This window comes from Rhodamnia argentea, chromosome 1 (assembly GCF_020921035.1).
Source record: "Rhodamnia argentea isolate NSW1041297 chromosome 1, ASM2092103v1, whole genome shotgun sequence".
Classification (NCBI taxonomy): Eukaryota; Viridiplantae; Streptophyta; class Magnoliopsida; order Myrtales; family Myrtaceae; genus Rhodamnia; species Rhodamnia argentea.
In genome coordinates this window covers 4155169-4173723 of record NC_063150.1, presented here as the reverse complement: position 1 = coordinate 4173723, position 18555 = coordinate 4155169, and the positions used below count along the sequence as shown (strand labels likewise).

The following is an 18555-nucleotide window of genomic DNA, read 5'->3' as shown; positions in this document are numbered from 1 at the left end:
TGAATCAATTTAGTCTTAAATCTTTTTGTATTTGTACTAATTGAGTCTATCAAGTTATGCTAAAGTGGACATTTTTAGTATTATTTTAAGTTTTTAAATATTTTTGATTTTTTTTCTTTTCTGGACTTTAATTTTTTTAGTATCTTCAATCGGGGTACGTCGCAAAAGCCAAAAGTTCGATGACTCATCATAAGTGCGGGACGCTATTATACAATCTTACCTAGCGGTAGTCGGTTGAAATTGATGTAGAGTTCATTTTCCCCACCGCCACTTCCTTTGTTGCTAATATATCTTGTTCTTCTTTATTAGCGGAGAATACCATTTACTTTGTTTTACATTTAAGGGATCTTAAGATCCGGACAAGATTTTAAACGAAGCGGTTTAAGAACATACTTAGGTCTAATCCTTATGTTATGTAGCTTGGACTTGTTTCTTTTGATCGTTTTTTATCCACCCAATTTTTAATTGTTCAATCGATTGAAAGGCTTTGCCAAAAAAAAAAAAAAAACAACAATTGAAAGGCAGCATACACAAAGATCATACCCATAATATGCCGATGCAATATAGTGATTCGAATTGTAATGAGTCTTACTTTGATACGCTACTTGCTTTATGTACCTATTTACACGGCCTATGTGGCTCCGAAAAGTTAGGATGTAATATTTCATATCCCATCTAAATGATGTTGACTCGTTTCGAATCGGATAGACATAGCCTGAAGCGGAAAAATATTTGCAAAATGAGAAAATGAAAAAAGTATGAACATTAGGAAAGTTTTACGTGTTTCTGGTAAATAAAGTCAACTTAGGTTAGTTTTGGACGAAATTGGAAAGAGTACCTGAACAAAATCTTGCAAGGGGAAGAGGGGACAATTGTGTAAATGTAATTGCTATACGCGAATTGTACGGTGAAGTTACGTCGTCTTGGGCTTGGACGCCACGCCCAACTGATCGCGCGTACCATGCAAAAATACGCGTACATATACAAGCCTGTGGGACCCATTCCTCCTTCCAGATTGTTACGACTGCTGATGTCATCGCACAAGGCGCCGTTTCTGGGCCCAACTTCTTCGTCGCCGGAGGTAGAGGAGTGGCTCAAGACTGAAGTCCGCATATCGCTTCAAATTCGAGCTCGACTCGGCATCCATGGCCGCCGCTTCGGCTTCCGCTCTCGCTCCGGCCATTCACTTCCCGTCCCCGGTCGCCGCGAAGACCACCAAGCCCGCACTCTCCGTAAGTCTCGCCATTCTAAATATTTTCACTGTCTGGAAACAGCGATTTCGCTTCTACTCCTTGTTCATAAAGTAGTCGATATCGAAATGCTGCCTATCGCTGCCAGCTGAATGCAATCGGTGTAGAATCCGGTATGCGGGCGCGAGCTGAGTTGAACTGATTGGGCATTTTGCAGGTTTTAGTGTTGCCTGCTCGCAGGGTCAGCGCCGGCCTAGGGGTTTCATGCGCTGCCCGCATGGCTATCTCGAACGATGGGCGGAGTACGCCTTCTGTTTCTGTGTATTTTGCGTTTTTGCTGGGAATTCTGGTTTTGATTGGTGAAATGAGGATTTGAATGGTTTGTTCTTTGTAGGCGGGTATGATCCGGAGTTGCGATTGGTGCTTGAACTGGCCACGGACTCCGAGCTGTATGAGCTTGAGAGAATCCTTTTTGGCCCGAGGTAATTGAGCAGATATTTGGAAAACATGGGGTTTGGGGTAGGGGTATGTTGACATAGTCCTGCACTAACAAGGCATCCCTGTAAAATTGGGGTCGAGAGCATTTAAACTTGTGTATTAGTTTTTATGTCGGTTCTGCAAGATAAAAAATTTGTGGTATTCCCTTTGTTTCCTTGTGTTGGAGCTGAGTTAAAGATTATAGGAGCAAGCACAAGTGCACGCAAGTAGCTGTAGCAATAGATGTTTCGTCTTTTCTAGATACGAGATGTTTGATGCATTCTTTGATTGTTTTTCAGCTACTTTAGTCCACTATTGAAATCAATAACGAATAAGGCAGATGTGGACTATGCAATGATTGGAGAAGATCTTGAAGAGAGGGAGGATTTTGTAGCGGCTCTCGAGTCACGTTTCCTGTATCTTGCAGCTGATGCTCGTTCTGTGTTAAGGTATTTTATCGAGATTGCATATGATTTTGTTCTTGATATTTAGACTGAAAGTTGAGGGGAAGTTATACCATTATAAAAACTGTTCTTGTTCAGGTAAATTTGTACGATAAATTTATATACTGATGATACTGAAAATGTATAAAATGAAGTAATTTCGCGTTGAGAGATATTGTAATAAGCAAAACTTGTCTTTCTAGTTTTAACATTTTCAATGAAAGATAAGTGTATCTTATCCGGTGCCCTAATGGCAGGTTTGGGAAGCTTCGATCTCAAGTCAATTCATGTTTTTAAAATTTACATTAATTAGAACAATCTGAAGAAAGAAATTGGTTTCACATTATGGCTGATCCCTGATTGTCTTTATGTACTTCCCAGAGGTTGGAGGCCTTCATACAGGAGTGTCTTGCTTTCTGTGAGGAAAAGGTTGAACATTCCTTGCTCAACTAAACTTTCAACCGAGGACCTAGAAGCTGAAATCTTTCTACAACTGTTGCAAGATTTCTCGATGTATTCTTTCTATCTATCTAAATCTATGGTATAATTTTTTTTTGCCAAATAGTATTTAATGAGAAGATTGTTCTCCTTTTGGTGGGTAAATCATTTATGAAATAAGGGAGATAAATGGCATGTCTATTACATGGATTTGTTTAAGCACATGGATCGCAAGATATTCTCTTGTGTAGCGACTGTTTATTTGAGTAGCTAGTGAAACAAAAAAAGGATGTCATCAGCTCTAATTCTGTTTTATTGAAAAAAAATCGTAGTTAGCTGATAGGTGTTTTTGGGCTTTGTGCCTTTAGAGATTGAAACTGTACCTACCAACTAATGGAAGAGGACTAATTCTTTTTTTCACTAGAAATAATGCAGGAGCAGTACTTGGTTTAGATTAAAAGTGCAGGCTCATAGTATGGGAAACTTTGATGATTCATCCCTCTTCTCTCTGTTAGGATTGGAGCAGGAAACTTGGATGTATCGCGTGTCATGAATGTAGTGGAGATGCAATCTGCATCTCTCTTCCATGTATTTTTTGTGGTTTACTGCATTGTGTTTGACATCTCCTAGTTGATGACATCTTCTAGTTGATTTTGCTTAGCTTTCTTAAAGTTCTAATGATAGTAAGGTGCTTTTCATGTAGTGAAGAATCTAAAACTTCTCTGCCCATGTGGGAATCCTCTGCAACTTCTGATGTGCAAGATAGCCTAGAACTTGGATTTGATGAACAAAAGGTCCAAGATTTTGCAGCTTCAAAATTTGGGGCAAGTGAACTCCGTTCGCTGATTTTTAAGGTACTCTTTTTCACCCATTTTTATGCCTGCATTTCTTTCATGATCTTTAATCTTTATCCTTTAAGTCCTTCCATTCTTCTAGCAAATCAGTTTTGTTTTCATCCTTTTCAATATTTTAGGGGGGAGGTTTGGTTACTTTGGCAAAGATATATCAGCTGGTAAGAGCACCATTCACCTGAGAATCTTTACTTCTCTGGGTCCGTCTAATATGTTTTAACGTAGTTTCCTCTTTAAGGTAGATTGCAAGAAGATTATCGGGGAAAGTCCTCTTAGAAGCTGCTAACTATCAGATAAGGAAGGAAGTTATCAAGAAAGTAAGTGCTTGGTGAATTTTATGTAGTCATTAACTTCATGAAGTCCTCAAGACATGGAAATTGAATGCACATCCTTTTCATTTGGTTACTGGATGATCTAATGCTTGTGGAAAATATTTGGAAGAAGTGAAAGTGCGTGAGAAGCGTTATCCTTCTTCCAATGGGATAAACAACTGTGGATCAAAAAAAGTAAACGAGAAGACAAGGCATGCAGCGAGTATGCAGGGGGTCTCCTTCATAATTGAATGATTTTCTTCATGTCTCAGTACACCGCTGCAGTTAATTTTTCATTTTTTATGTTTTTCGGGCTGATGGCATGTTGCTTAAACTAATAACAACAAGGAGATTGAAAATCTGATTTATTTATTTATTTATTTTTATTGGGATACAGGGTGGACAGTTGGCTGCGATAAATCTTGAATCTCGTGCGGCCTTGCTTGTTGCAAAGAAGGTGATGACATTTGGATTAGCAGACACACTGAAGAGTCATCTTAGTGCAGCAACGCATGATCATTAACTCCATTGATATTTTAACAAATGCCCACTCATCAATATGTTTTTGTGTGATTGGTTTTGGTAAATTACTAGCAAGGCATATAGCGATAGAAATTTTCCTTTTCGGCTGGTAAAAGAGTATGTGTATAGGTTGTTATCTGTGCTTGTAGTACTGCATTGACTATTTTGGAAGAGTTGGCTAATTCCGCTGACGATAAACCATCAAAGGGTATGTGTGTAAACAATAGCTTTCCAAGGAGGTATTACTCGATAGAGTTTCACATTGTTGCCTGAGAGAGAGCTTGCTTTCGTTGCCTGTTATGAGCCCTGACCACAAGCACACCAATCAGCTGCTCAACCAGGCAACTTTAATAACCTTCAAAGATGATAGAATCAGAACCACTTTTCTTACCGCTAGGGATGCTCCATAAACCAACAAATTATTGAACTTGCTGCCTTGTTTTCAAACAGACACTACATGAACTTTGGTGCACAATATGGTCCCTTGGATTGGAGAAGATCTCAACTTATCAACAACTTTGATACTAAGTTATTCCTGTCTTGACATCCTACCAATCATTACGATCTTTAGCTATACCAAAATGCTGATCTTGCTCTGAAGGCTCCATGATAACCTCTTCTCTTAAACGTTCAACGAACTCTAAAAATAAATGATTAATAGACGAAAAGGTTTTCTGGTAAGCACCCTTCATACTAGAATTGCTCGACATTTTCATGAGGTTGACGTGATAAAGTATTTTCCCCGAGTATGATAATGCTAAAAGAGGACTAAAAGTGATCAGTCAGTCTTCTAAATTCATCATGAGGTTTCTGCTTTTAATTTTCCTTTCTATTCTATTCTTCTTGCTAATTGCGTGATTCTACAGGGTTTTGCTGGTGCTGCATCAAGATATCTGGGTTTGAGGAGCATGATGTCATTGCTTGGTCCAATGTATTCCCCTTCTTTGGACACTCCTTTTAATTTATGAGTGACTTTGATTGCTTGATTATTTCTTTTGTCCTTTTAAATGAGTTTTAAATATGTCCCTCTTGTATATTGAATGGTGGAATGGGTGCTTCATCATAGATATAATCCGTCTAATCAGTCGGTTGGTGTCTAAGTATGCATGTATAATCTGCTAGCAACTGCTTCTCATGGATAATGGTAGATTAATATTTTATGCGGCTTAATCATAGAGATAATCCATCTAATCAGTCGGTTGGTTTGATAAACATATGAGAAAAATGCATCACTGTTGGGCAATAAGTGAGCTCCCTGCAACTCATTTTTCACAGATATCTATGAACTTCTTGATTAAGAAGCAGGTGGCTTGCTGTTTTAGAGCTGTTTTAGCATTCCACGGAACTTGGGCATGAGCTTTTTGAGCTTAGATAAAATTGTTGTCTACTCACAACCAACAATTTGAAGGTAAATTAATTGAGAAGGCAAATTAATTGTGGAGCTGGCTATTTGCTTAAAATACTCATAGAATTGGCAAGTTAACATAGGTATGGAATCATCCTGTCTGTCATTAATTCAGGGAGCTGCTGGAAGCCTCAGGAAGTATCTTTTGACTTGAGCATTCTGGAATTTATTGGTTCATCTGTTTCTACTCGTAATCTATGCAGGCTGTGGGGAACTTTTCTTGCTGATATGGTCATTCAAATGCTCGGGACTGATTATGCTAGAATTTTGCGAGCAATTTTCGCCTTTGCACAGGTAATAAACGATAAATATATAAGTCCTGGTTTATAGTCTTCTGTTGCTAGATGCTAATAAGTATAGCGACAAAATCTCATTGCGGTTAGAGATTATGAGCATTGGAGTATTGTTCTTAAAGTTTCTATAGACGATATTATTAAAAAAATGAGGAGCAAAGTGGCACTTTTTTTTTTTTTTGGGTCGAAAAAGTAGCACTTATTGGGGTGCCTATTGGAAGCATCTGTCTGCTGAAAATATAGAATCGACAAATTTGAAAGAAAGTGACATGGAAATCAATCGACAATATGTTCATCCTTTTGAACAGAGTTTCTGTGTTGTACTGATGATGGCTGTGGCACTAAGAATGGTGTGCATATTGTTTGAGAAAGGTTCTGATGAATAGGGCTTGAGATGTGATCTGTTCTGCAGGTTTTTTTATCTATGGTTCTTTGAAGTGACCCTGTATATTGTTTTGTCAAGGCCGACATGGAATTACTTGTTTGCTATATGAATTACTTGTTTTTTGTTTGGCTGTGGACATCGGGATACTTGTGCAAAAACCTGTTTGTTAAGCTCTAGTTGCATATTCATGTGCCAAGTGGAAATATAGAGTTTACTTCCTTTTTATTGGATGATAATGCGGCAGGTTTACTGTGCTAACTTAATGAAGTTAGGATTATGCACCAGCGGAGCTGATCTCTCTGAGTAATTGTGAATTCTGAGATGCATCCGGGTAGAAGTTACTTTGATGGCTACCTCACATTCTCTTAATTTTGCATCCCTGCAGATCCGTATAATGCGGACATATAGAGTACCTGCCGATGTTGAGTGAGGCATCTAGAGCATTTTGAGGATAGTTGTGTCAGACATTCATCAGCTGGTTCTTGTGCCCAAGTTGTGGTACCTGTTAGCTTAACTTGCTTAGCTCGATTGTTGGTGTCCATGACAAATTCTCCGTAGAATGTTTGCTTGCTTTGCTCTAGCGAGAAAGAGCGTGCTGCCTTGGCTGACGAATTATAAGTCCTTGTTTGTATGATGGAAGAATGTGGTGCCGTTTTGGGGGAATTTTGGCGAACTGTACATATAGTTTCTCCCTTTGAATAGCTCAGGTTGATTGTTATATATTTGTTACCGAGAGCGCTTGAAGAAGTCGCTTTTCTCTGGTTATTGTTTCCCCATGATGTTTTTTTGTCAGTTACGTGGTCATGTTAGGAACTACCATCTTCTAGCTTCTGAGCATGTTGAGATAGATTGTTCCTGTCAAGTGTGTCCTGAGGACCTTTTGGCGGCTGTGCTATTTGGGGGTGTCCGTGAGGATTGAATTATGAAAAATGGTTGAAAACACGTTAAAAAAAGTGATTGCTGAGGCCAAAATGGCCTCGGCATTTGGTCCCTGTGCATCAGGCTCTGAACGAGATTTTCCCATTGTATTTGCGAGTTCCTAACCCTACCTTGATCTGTAGTTACGCCCCGTTGAAATTGAGGTGAACGGAATTTATTTACTTGAATGCAATTTATTGATTTGAAAGTGGTAAGGCGTTTCTGACACTAGAGAAGAAATATGATGCCTGGTCCCCCATTTTTCTGTTCTTATTGAAAAATAAAGGATTCAGGCATAGGCTCGAACTGGCTCTGTTTACTTCGGTCTGAGCCTGGAGATCTGGCCGGGCCGAAGGCACCTTGAGGCTCTGCATGTTAGGCCTGTGCTAACCCTTAATAAGGATCACCGCCCAAAAAGTGAAGTCTCTATGATTTGTGCACCTGAATGCAGTACTGCAAGGAAAGCAGGACCTTCTAATTCGTATGTTCACTTTGCTTATTTAGTTGCTTCTGCGACAAGCATTTATGTATATATTTTTTCCACTGAATTTCATTATTAATTGATTTTATCTTTTTCTAAGTATACAAGGTCGAGTTTCAGCCTAAAAAAGCCCAGCACTCGAGAAGCTATCCTAGATTTTCTTTTTGGGCCAAAACTACCTCCATGAAAGGAACAATGAGCTGATGCTAGATTGTCTTTTTTTACTTGGTCGAAAATGCTAGATAGTCCTTGGTTGTCTGCGATTTTTTAGCCGAAACGTGGCCAATTGGGAATGAGCAATTAATCTTCTGCCAATTTACCAAATCGATTCGCGCACCCTCAGAAATCTGAAGAGGACTTCTTTTGAGGCAAAATTAAATTCGGACATCTCGTTGGTTGCTTCACAGGGTTCCATCTTGACAGTTAGATGCCAATTCCAATGATGTCTGCCCGTTAAAGCTCACATTCATCGTAGCTCCACTCAAAGCGGTCAAGATTCAAGACCACTTCATGACTGACTAAAGTTTCACGATTCGAGACCGCTTAACTGACAGATTTTCGTACTCCTAATCAATAGTCGTTTCGCAATGTCTGGTGTAGGGTGAAGGGTTTTACATCAACCGAGTGTTTTGGAAATTGGTCTTTAGGTTGCGGTTGGTTTAGCATTTGAAATAGTCTTTGGGAAAATGCAAATGCCTTCAGAGTAAAAGGGTTTGGTAAAAATGCTAATTGCGTTTGGTAAAAACTCCTTTGGAAATGAGCCTTTAATTAAATGGTGTTTGGTAAAAACAATTTTGCAAAGGAGCTTTGGATGCAAATTTAAACCTTAAACCCTTCGCGGGACCAACGAAGGTCTCAGGTTGCCCTCGACCAGGGTTGCGCGACCCAAGCGCCCTCGCTTGGGTGGCCGGCCCTCGCCTAGGTGGTTGGCCCCTTGTCGGCTAGATCTGCACTCCTCAACTCTCATCGGCCACCCTTGCACGAAGTAGATGAACAATAACAAAGAGAGGCAAAATTGAAAAATTAGAGAACTGGTGAGGGTAGTTTTGAAAGGAAAAAAAAATCTTTAGCATTTGGCCAAATGCTAACCTAAAGCTAAATTGAACACTTAAGCATTTTCGCTAGGGCGTTGGAGACTAAAAGCCTATTGGGAAAGTTAAACAAAGCACACTCTAGTGGGCGGTCCCTAAGTTTCAGGATAGGAACCGTCCACCCTGAAACCGATTGCCCCTAGCTGTTAGTAGGATATATTCAGAAAAATAGTGCGAAATAAGGGATCATGATGATGAAAACGCAAGGTTCGATTCATATAGATTGATCATCATCGAAGAGACGTCCCTATAGAGTTAATCCATCATATAGACTAATAAAATAGTGGGCACTTCAAGCATCGCCATCCCAGAGCTCATCCAACGATCTGTAAGGCCCCTCCTCAAAGATGGACATGTCACTAGCACATCCTCTTTTCTGTGGAATCTGAAGCTCGATATTTTCCGAATCCTCCTCGCTAAGTCCCCATTCTAAGATTTGCAGGTTCTCCTTCATCCTCTCCTTCTCGAAGCTCTTCACTATCACGCATGCCCCTTGCTCATATATCCATCTCAGCGCAACCTTTATATGTGCACATGTGTTTAAGGTATACAAACGAATCACGCGATCCATGGAATTAGTCGAGTATTTCATAAGATCGTGACTACCCTATTACTTATTATAAGGGCTCCCTCGTCAGAAAAGAAAATATGAATGGTGGCGAAACTTTTTTTATCCTCCCTTAATCGCACGGGGATAGAAAGAGAGATTGGAATATGTTTTGTGATGATAATTTCAATCTTGTCTTGAGGTAGGGTTTAGCAATGTTACAAGACGGCCGACGAGTTTTTTTCCTATAATTTCACCAGACAATGATTAAGACCTTTGTAGTATGCTGGCACTTGATATAAGGGCTACCCTTAAAAATTTGGAAAAAATAAAAACATTATCAAAAATTGCATACATCAGCGCTGCCGTGCCACAAAGGCTGGACGGCATCCACATCAACGATTTCCAACCAAATGGAAAAATTAAAAGATTTAACTCTTTGAGCACAGGACTCTCCATGACTGCTAATGAACCCCAAGCAGCTCCAGTCGCTCGCAAAGGAGACCATGCGCTCACCTGTATTCCTTTTTCTCTGCAATATCCTCTCAGCTTCTCTTGTTGCCATGCCGCATTCATCTCCACCTGAATCACGATGAACCCGTCAATTAAAAAAATATTACTTTCTCGTCTTTCCTTTAGCTACACCAATAATGGAGAGATTAGATGTAGTAACGTCCTTTTCATTGCCCGATTAACAGCAGGAGGGATAGTGGCGTGCAAGAGGAGATCAGAGAGCTTCTTGGTGCCGATGTTGCTGACACCAATGGATTTGGCTAAGCCCAGCTTGGAGCACTCTTCCATGAACGCACCCCCCGCCAAAAAAAGAAGAAAAAAGGGAGAGGAAAAGATTAAGAAGCAAGATGGAACATGTTGTGTTGCTGATGTTCTACAACGTGCTAAGGTAATGACAAAAAAATTTCTCAGCATAAAAAAATATCGAAAGCGATCTCCAATCTCCAAAATCCAAAGGCATGCAACATATGTATAATTTTGCCACACTTAGTATATAACGAAGTGAAAGGTAGTCGATTTGGAAAAGGAAGAAGATTAACGTTCCTCATATATGTTTTCTCATACCGAAATTCTTATACGGTCTTAAAAATTCTTAGCCATCAGGACTGTGGTGTTGTCGCGACCCTCCCTCCGTCGGGATGCGCGCGGGAGGTGAGTGAGGGTTAACGAGCCGATCCTTAATTTTTATTGGCGATGACCCCGGTTGTCCGCGGGATCTTTTAGGATCGCGGGTCTCTCCCAAGACCCATTACTCGAATCGCGATGTCGGGTAAAATTTATCAAATATCGATATCGACCTTAGTGTGGTCGGGTGGCATGTGCAATGTGTACATGCAATTTGGAGTCGCCACCGATCAATTTATTGGAGGGTATGATCGGAAAACCCTACCGAGCGGTCGGGAGAAATCGTTCGGTTCCGCGAAAACCAGAGATTTTGGGTCCGGGGGACTTGGTTACGCCAAGTTTTACATTGACGCCCTTTCGGTTACCGATGTCGAGTGTTTTTCTAACCTAGAAATTCATGCAGATGGACTTTCGGATGAGGTAGGCCCTAACAATCCTAAGTATTCATGCGGATGGGAATTTTCTATCCTAACAATCACAATCAAAAATTAAAATGCACAATCAAAACAATCAATGTCAAATCAATCAAACAAATCAAGCAAACGAGCCTAAGAGGATTCTATCGACCCACGTAAATATCGAATTTTAGTTCCGGCGGATGATTCGGGAAAATTTAGGGCGGAAGGCCCGGAAGGGTAGAATGGTCATTTTTTAGGGTTCGGGACCCGGAAATCACAAAATTGGGGTCGGGCTAGTTGAATGTGGCTATTTCCCATTTTTTGTGATTTTATGGAATTTTTTCTAATTTTTCCAATTTTTTTGAATTTTTTATTTATTTTCTAAAAATGTTGGGAATTATCCGGATCGACACAGATCGACCCTCGAAGTCTCAAAATTTTCGATCCAGACTATATGAGTCCCGAATCGATCTAGAAATTTTTAGAAATTTTTTGTGAAAATCTGGGAATTTTTATGAATTTTCTAAGTATTTTTGCAATTTTTTTTTGGATTTTTGGAAATTTATTTTTTATTTTATTTTATTTTTATTTTTTATTAATAAACTGGACCGGGTCAACCGGTCAACGGCCGGTCAACCCGGTCCGGCCGCCCACAGACTACTCGCGACATATCAAAAAGGCACCGTATTTGTTTTTTTTTATTTTTATTTTTTATTTTCTAAGCTATTTTCTAATATTCTGAATATATAAAAAATAATGGACGGCCGAGATTGACCTTGGAATCCATCTCAACCGTCGACTAGACTCAACCAAAACGACGTCGCACGCCGACACCGAACGGACGGCCAAGATTAGATCTTCAGACTTCATCTCGGCCGTCGACTCTTACTATACTAAACGACGCCGCATCACCTATACGAATGAACGGCCACGATTTTCCTAAACCTAATCCGAACCATCCATCTTATCCGATCCAAAACGACACCACATCACTAAAAGGCGTGGACGGTCACGATCGAACCTATGATCTAATCCTATTAGTTCATTCGTTACGAAGCTAAACGACGTCGCCTAACACTAACCAAAACGGCGCCGTTTCACCATTTTTATTTTCTATCTAATATACGAATTATCTAAAAAATACGAAAAAGCGATCCAACGGCCGAGAATCAAACCTACCTAATTATCTCAGCCGTTGGATCCGAGCCCGGGCCGCTCGCTCGCGCCAACGGCCGAGTTGATCGGACTCCAGCTGGCCCTATCAAAACACGACAACTCAGCCTTTGACTAGTTAACTCGACACCTCGGCTCCGTCGTCTTCAACCTCGCGACAACGTAATGGACGGTCAGAAACTCTCCGGCGAGATCCAACGGCGAGATCTCGCCGGAGTGACTCAATACCACCGCCGATCGACTCGATTCCCCCTCCGCATTAACATATCAAAGGATCAAACAATTTCAACGGCTAAATCGCGAGAAACAAGCTATATACAATCACGGCATCGCATACTTCAATCGAGCAACACAGAGCATAACAATGGAATTCGAGCTTCGGACACACTTAGATTAGGTTGAGAATACTTACCTCGGGCCCCGATCGAGCCCGGAGTTGCTTGAAATTGGCGGTCGAAGATCGGCCGGACCGCAAGGTATTGGAGGCTTGATTCGGGCGACTTGGGAAAAATCAATGCACAAATAAGACACGATCGTGGTTAGGGATGCATAGGGATGAAAAGGCACAAATCAATTGAAAGAATGACGTTACGGAGGTCGAGATGCCATTAACGCACAAGAGAGAAGTTGAGGGCTCGACTTACCAATCTAGGAGGTTGCGGGCCGATTGAAGTGTTGCGATTGCTTCCAGGTGTACGTGAGAAGCTTCCGGATGTGATATACGAGCTCGATTTGCTTTGGACTAGCCGGTCGAGCGATCCACAGATCGAACTCCGACGAGCGACAATGGCGATCAACGGAGAACCTCCCTCTCTCTTCTCTCTCTTTCTCTCTCTATTCTGTTTCTTCACGAGCACAAATGAGCCTCCTTTCTTGATTCGCGAAGCTTCCCCACTATTTATACTTGGCCTTCGAATTTGCGCGCGCACGGGAGAGCTTTGCTGAGCTGTCCTCACGTGCCAATCACATGATTTTAGGTTCGCCGGACGGTGATGGAATCGTTAGGATTCCGTCCAAATCCGTGAGGCGCGTCGTCGAGCTAAAACGAGCACAAATCTACACGATTTGGCAAAATGTTGACTTTCGGACGCCGGGAGTCTTGACCGTTGATTCCGCCATGTTCCGGCGGCCATTGGCCCGTGCCGCCGTGGCGATCGACGCCTCTTGACCCGCACAACAAAACCCCCCACCATAATTAGTCTAATTGGTGTCGAATTGGACGTCAATTTGGTCGTTGAAGTTCGCTGCTCAAACCTGCCAATGGCGCAGGTAAATTGGGGAAGATGACACTGTTTGGACCAGTTCGACCGGTCCGACCGGCGGTCAGACCGGTCCGAACCGGTTCGAACATGAGATTTTTGAAAACTTTCAAAATTAATCCAAATTGACTAGGAATTTTTGCAATTAAACCTCAAAATTGCAATTGGGGGCCTGGATATTATTTAAAAACGCAATTTTGCCCAAAATTTCTTATCAATTTGCACAAAAACCCCAAAATTTTCAATTTGCCCAAATTGGGGAAAAGTTCAATTGAGTGTCAATTCAATCAAATTGGACCATGAGAACCATTCCAATCGATTTAGAATGTATTAAAACCCTAGGGGTAGTCCAATTTTGCAGAGAAAGTCCCTAGATTAAAAGTAATTTCAGAAATTAAAAATTCTAGGGACTAAATTGCAAAACCTTTGGGGATTCTTGTCTAATTCGTGCAATTCGTGCAATTAAGGGTGAAATTGATCAAATTGAAGTTCAAAGGGACTAAAATTGAATGTCAAGACACAAAATGTGCAAAAATTGCAAATAAAAAGACACAATTGGTATTTTTTATGCAAATTCAACCCTAGGCGTTGTGAAGGAACACCTAAAACTGAACTCAATTTTCAATTTTTCTTGAGGTCCATATTAAAAGGGAATTAAAATAAAAATATTGAACATTTTTTTGTATTTTTGTGACCTCGAAAAGTATTTTTGTGAATTTTCTAACATTTTCCTATTTTCCAAAAATATTAAAAAATGTGAAAAATATGAAAAATTATTTTTTGTTCCAAATTGGTTCCTTATGCTTGGCCAAGGCTTCCAATGTTGATTTTTTAATTTTTTGATTTTTTGTGAATTTTTGAGAATTTTTGGAAAATAAAACTAAAAGAAATATTAATTAAAAATTAGGTGTCAACAGGTATCATCGTCAAAAGGTGGAGGAGAGAGGGCGAATTGATGTATTTACTGGACAGACTTCTTTAGGGCGGGAAGAACGAGATCGGGATGGGCATCGGCGCACCGGAGCGTGGTGGTGATGAAGATCTGGTTGCGGCTCTTGATAAGCCCCCGGTCTATGGCATCGGCCACGGCTTGGCCGAGCGCCTCCTCGGTGCCATACAATGCTGCGGTGTTGAAGTGGCGGTACCCGACTTTGATGGCCTCCGGGAGTATGGAAGTTGTTGCGCGGAACAAGCAATCGAACAATAAAATAGACAGAACAAGAAAATAAATCGGACACCGGATATACGTGGTTCGATCGTAAAGACCTACGTCCACGGGGAGAGCAGAAACGAATTTCACTATAGAACGAGCGATACACGGAGATTACAGATCACACTCGAGTTACTCGAACGTTCACAATGTTTCCCAAGCCCCAATTACAATCAAGAACGCACACAGTGTTTAGCCCCAAATTCCTAACGAAACAATCTCTCAATCTCGCAAATGAATTAAAACAAATCTTAGACTCACAAGATTTAATCGGTTTTGACACTTGAATACTTGATGTAATTCCGCGGAATAAACCCCATGAGCAAGCACTCGACAAACGGCGCTTCAAGAAGTCCCTCTTCGTTGGATCAACAATCGGCGCTAATTGCAAAACTCAAGTAGAAAAGCCACGCCCCAAAAAGTATGCTGCCACAAATATATATCCAATATATTCAACATCTCCATGAGTTGACTTAATCCGGATGAAGCCAAGTCCACGTTGGACTCTCCTATTTTGTCGTTTTCTTGCCAACTTCACACGGAACCGATTTCCATATATTTCAAATAAAGAGATCACGTCTTCAAGATATGCTCAAATATCCTTCTCCTTCGGTTGACCAAGTCCAATTGGGATTTTCTATTTCTTGAGCAAAGACACCAACGCAAATCAACTTTAATTCGTAAGTTGATTATGTATATATTTTCCTTTGCTCAATTTCGGATGTCTACAAATATTCAATTCCGAATCTTTACAGCTTTTGCTTTGGCCTTAAACTCGAGACATATTATAACAATCTCCACCTTGGCTCGATGTTCGAGCCATGTCACACTCGCTTCGCCGATAATCCGAACATCATCGCAACTACTCTCCCAATAGCCCCAATGGGCTCAACCGCCACATACATCATCCAAGTCCAAGCCACGCTTGAACTTCGCCATAACCATGGACCTCATTAGAATGTCAACTCTACATGCACCTTTAACTGCTCCACAAGTACTTTCTGATACAAGCTCCTTAATCACGGATAAAGCAAAACCATTATTGCATCCATATCTGTCGAGAGATCGAACATGTACTTTGTCAATATCAGTAGTTACCGCAACCATTGACTCTACAGGCTCCACCTCGCTACAAGCACCATCCGTGTCGATTACCACGCTAGTATCCGCTACCTCGGGAGTTTCCGGTTGCAACTCCACCTTAAGCCGAACACCGTTCGGATCCGTATTTATACTGCCACAAACACTCCTACCCCGAAGTACCGGAGACTCATCAAAGGTAACTTTTCTCTTGCGAACAGGTGAATTTATGTTTGAGCACCACAACCGATAGCCCCGCTCACCTCGTGCATAGCCATGGAATATGCACTTTGCCCTCACATCGAGCTTACTATCACTTACTCGATAATAACACGGGCAATAAAACATTCTAAAAGTAGAATAATCAGCAACGTTACCCGACCGCACTTCTTCAGGAGTCCGATATCCGATCGCGATCGATGGAGATCTATTCATCGGGTAGCTCGCCATACCAAGCGCATCCGCTAGAATTCTTCTAGCCATACCAACACTAGAGATTATTTTACGGACTATCTCTAGTAATGTTCTGCTCATCAATTCTGCAAACTGTTGTGGTCTATTGGCACTAGTGCGGTGTTTCACTATGCCCTTTGTCATGCAGAATTTATTTACCAGCTTCGAGCGGGACTCCATGCTACCGTCGGTTCTCACATGCTTGATCGACTTACCAGTCTCCATCTCGATCAAAGCTCTCAATCGCGTATTCCTAACAACAGCATCAAACTTGTGCTTCGGCACGATTACCCAAGTCTTCCTCGAGCGGTTGTTAGACCCTCGAACAGATACCAACGTCTCCGGAGCGAAACCCGTCAATGTCTCACCTTGAAGTTCATACAGGCTTCCATGCTTGATTCCTTTCATTATCACCATGGCACCTCGAACAATCTTTAGAACTCCACCTTGTGAAGAATACCCGCATCCAGATGAATCTAGGACACCAAAGGAAATTAAGTTCTTTTTCAATTCTGGAACGTGCCTTACTCCAGTCAATGTCCTCACAATACCATCATGCATCCTGATTTTAACATCACCAACACCTACAACATCGCATTCAGCGTTGTTCCCCAACCGCACTTTACTACTATCCGTGCACCGATAAGTAGCAAACCGGTTTCTGTTTGGTGTAGCATGAAAAGAACAACCGAAATCCATAATCCATCCGTCAAATGACGAATGCTCGATGTGAGACAAGACCCTATCGACACCATCGGAATCATCAGCTACAGCTGCAACATCATCTGTAGATTCAACTATAATTCCCTTACCCGTTTCGTTTTTTAGTTTTAAGCAATTCCTTCTAAGATGCCCTCTCTTGCCACAATTCCAACAGACAGCACCGCCGGTCCTAGACCCGATGCGTCTATTTGAGTTCATACTACTTCTACTACCACGAGTATCAGTTCTTCATCTATTTTCACCTACTAAAGTAGTAGATGCATATTCGCCAGATTCTCTTCTACGGATGTCCTCACTTAAAATCAAATCTCGAATACCATCAAACGTCAAACTTGTTGACCCGGAGGAATTACTAATAGCGATAGCAGTAGTATTCCAGCTATTAGGCAATGAGGATAATAGAATCAAAGCACATACCTCATCTTCAAAGTCAATATCAACTGAACTCAATTGACTAACGATCACATTGAATTCATTGATATGGTTAGTAACAGACGTACCTTCGCTCATCTTCAAATTGAACAGATGTCGCATCAAATAGACCTTGTTGATCGCAGAGGGCTTCTCGTACATATCCGACGGGGCTTTCATCAAACCCGCAGTTGTCTTCTCTTTGACGATGTTAAACGCGACGTTACGAGCCAACGTCGGTCGAATAACACCCGGCGCTCGTCTATCCAAGAATTCCCAATCAGCTTGCTTCATCGTCTCTGGTTTCTCCCCGGATAGGGGCAAGTGCGGCTTCATCCGATATAGATAGTCTTCAATCTGCATCTTCCAGAAACCAAAGTCCTTCCCCTCAAATCTGTCGATTTTCACTTTTACTTCTTCCGTCGCCATCGATTCGCTTCAACTCGATAAACCTAGCTCTGATACCAATTGTTGCGCGGAACAAGCGATCGAACAATAAAATAGACAGAACAAGAAAATAAATCGGACACCGGATGTACGTGGTTCGATCGTAAAGACCTACGTCCACGGGGAGAGCAAGAACGAATTTCACTATAGAACGAGCAATACACGGAGATTACAGATCACACTCGAGTTACTCAAACGTTCACAATGTTTCCCAAGCCCCAATTACAACCAAGAACGCACACAGTGTTTAGCCCCAAATTCCCAACGAAACAATCTCTCAATCTTGCAAAGGAATTAAAACAAATCTTAGACTCACTAGATTTAATCAGTTTTGACACTTGAATACTTGATGTAATTCCGCGGAATAAACCCCACGAGCAAGCACTCGACAAACGGCGCTTCAAGAAGTCCCTCTTCGTTGGATCAACAATCGGTGCTAATTGCAAAACTCATGCAGAAAAGCCACGCCCCAAAAAGTATGCTGCCACAAATATATATCCAATATATTCAACATCTCCATGAGTTGACTTAATCTGGATGAAGCCAAGTCCACGTTGGACTCTCCTATTTTGTCGTTTTCTTGCCAACTTCACACTGAACCGATTTCCATATATTTCAAATAAAGAGATCACGTCTTCAAGATATGCTCAAATATCCTTCTCCTTCGGTTGACCGAGTCCAATTGGGATTTTCTATTTCTTGAGCAAAGACACCAACGCAAATCAACTTTAATTCGTAAGTTGATTACGTATATATTTTCCTTTGCTCAATTTCGGATGTTCACAGTTTTTGCTTCGGGCTTAAACTCGAGACATATTATAACAGAAGTCAACACGTCCGGCGGCGGCCGTGGTCTCGATGCGTAGCCCGTGCTGATCAGCGGCATTCTCTTGCCCGAGCTCAGCACCACTT

The 18555-nt window shown here is 41.3% G+C and overlaps 2 protein-coding genes across 3 annotated transcripts; one reads left to right on the top strand and one right to left on the bottom strand.

Annotated features, from left to right (window-relative positions):
* Positions 1-1006: 1006 nt before the first annotated feature.
* On the top strand, positions 1007-7177 carry LOC115748691. 2 transcript variants are annotated; one of them, XM_030685266.2, is made up of 12 exons: positions 1007-1232; positions 1408-1492; positions 1585-1672; positions 1967-2116; positions 2492-2623; positions 3252-3402; positions 3522-3560; positions 3642-3716; positions 4108-4167; positions 5099-5163; positions 5841-5931; positions 6701-7177. In XM_030685266.2, exons 1-12 carry the CDS (start codon positions 1146-1148, stop codon positions 6743-6745), a joined length of 1068 nt encoding a protein of 355 aa, XP_030541126.1. In that variant the 5' UTR covers positions 1007-1145; the 3' UTR covers positions 6746-7177. The 2 variants fall into 2 exon arrangements, with proteins under 2 accessions (XP_030541126.1, XP_048130861.1); XM_048274904.1 differs by having other exon boundaries at positions 1408-1497; positions 1584-1672.
* Positions 7178-9097: 1920 nt separating this feature from the next.
* On the bottom strand, positions 9098-10153 carry LOC115748763 (methylecgonone reductase-like). Its single transcript, XM_048283407.1, has 4 exons — positions 10040-10153; positions 9789-9934; positions 9628-9662; positions 9098-9324 (listed from the first exon to the last, which is right to left on the bottom strand). Exons 1-4 carry the CDS (start codon positions 10151-10153, stop codon positions 9098-9100), a joined length of 522 nt encoding a protein of 173 aa, XP_048139364.1.
* Between the last annotated feature and the right edge of the window lie 8402 nt (positions 10154-18555).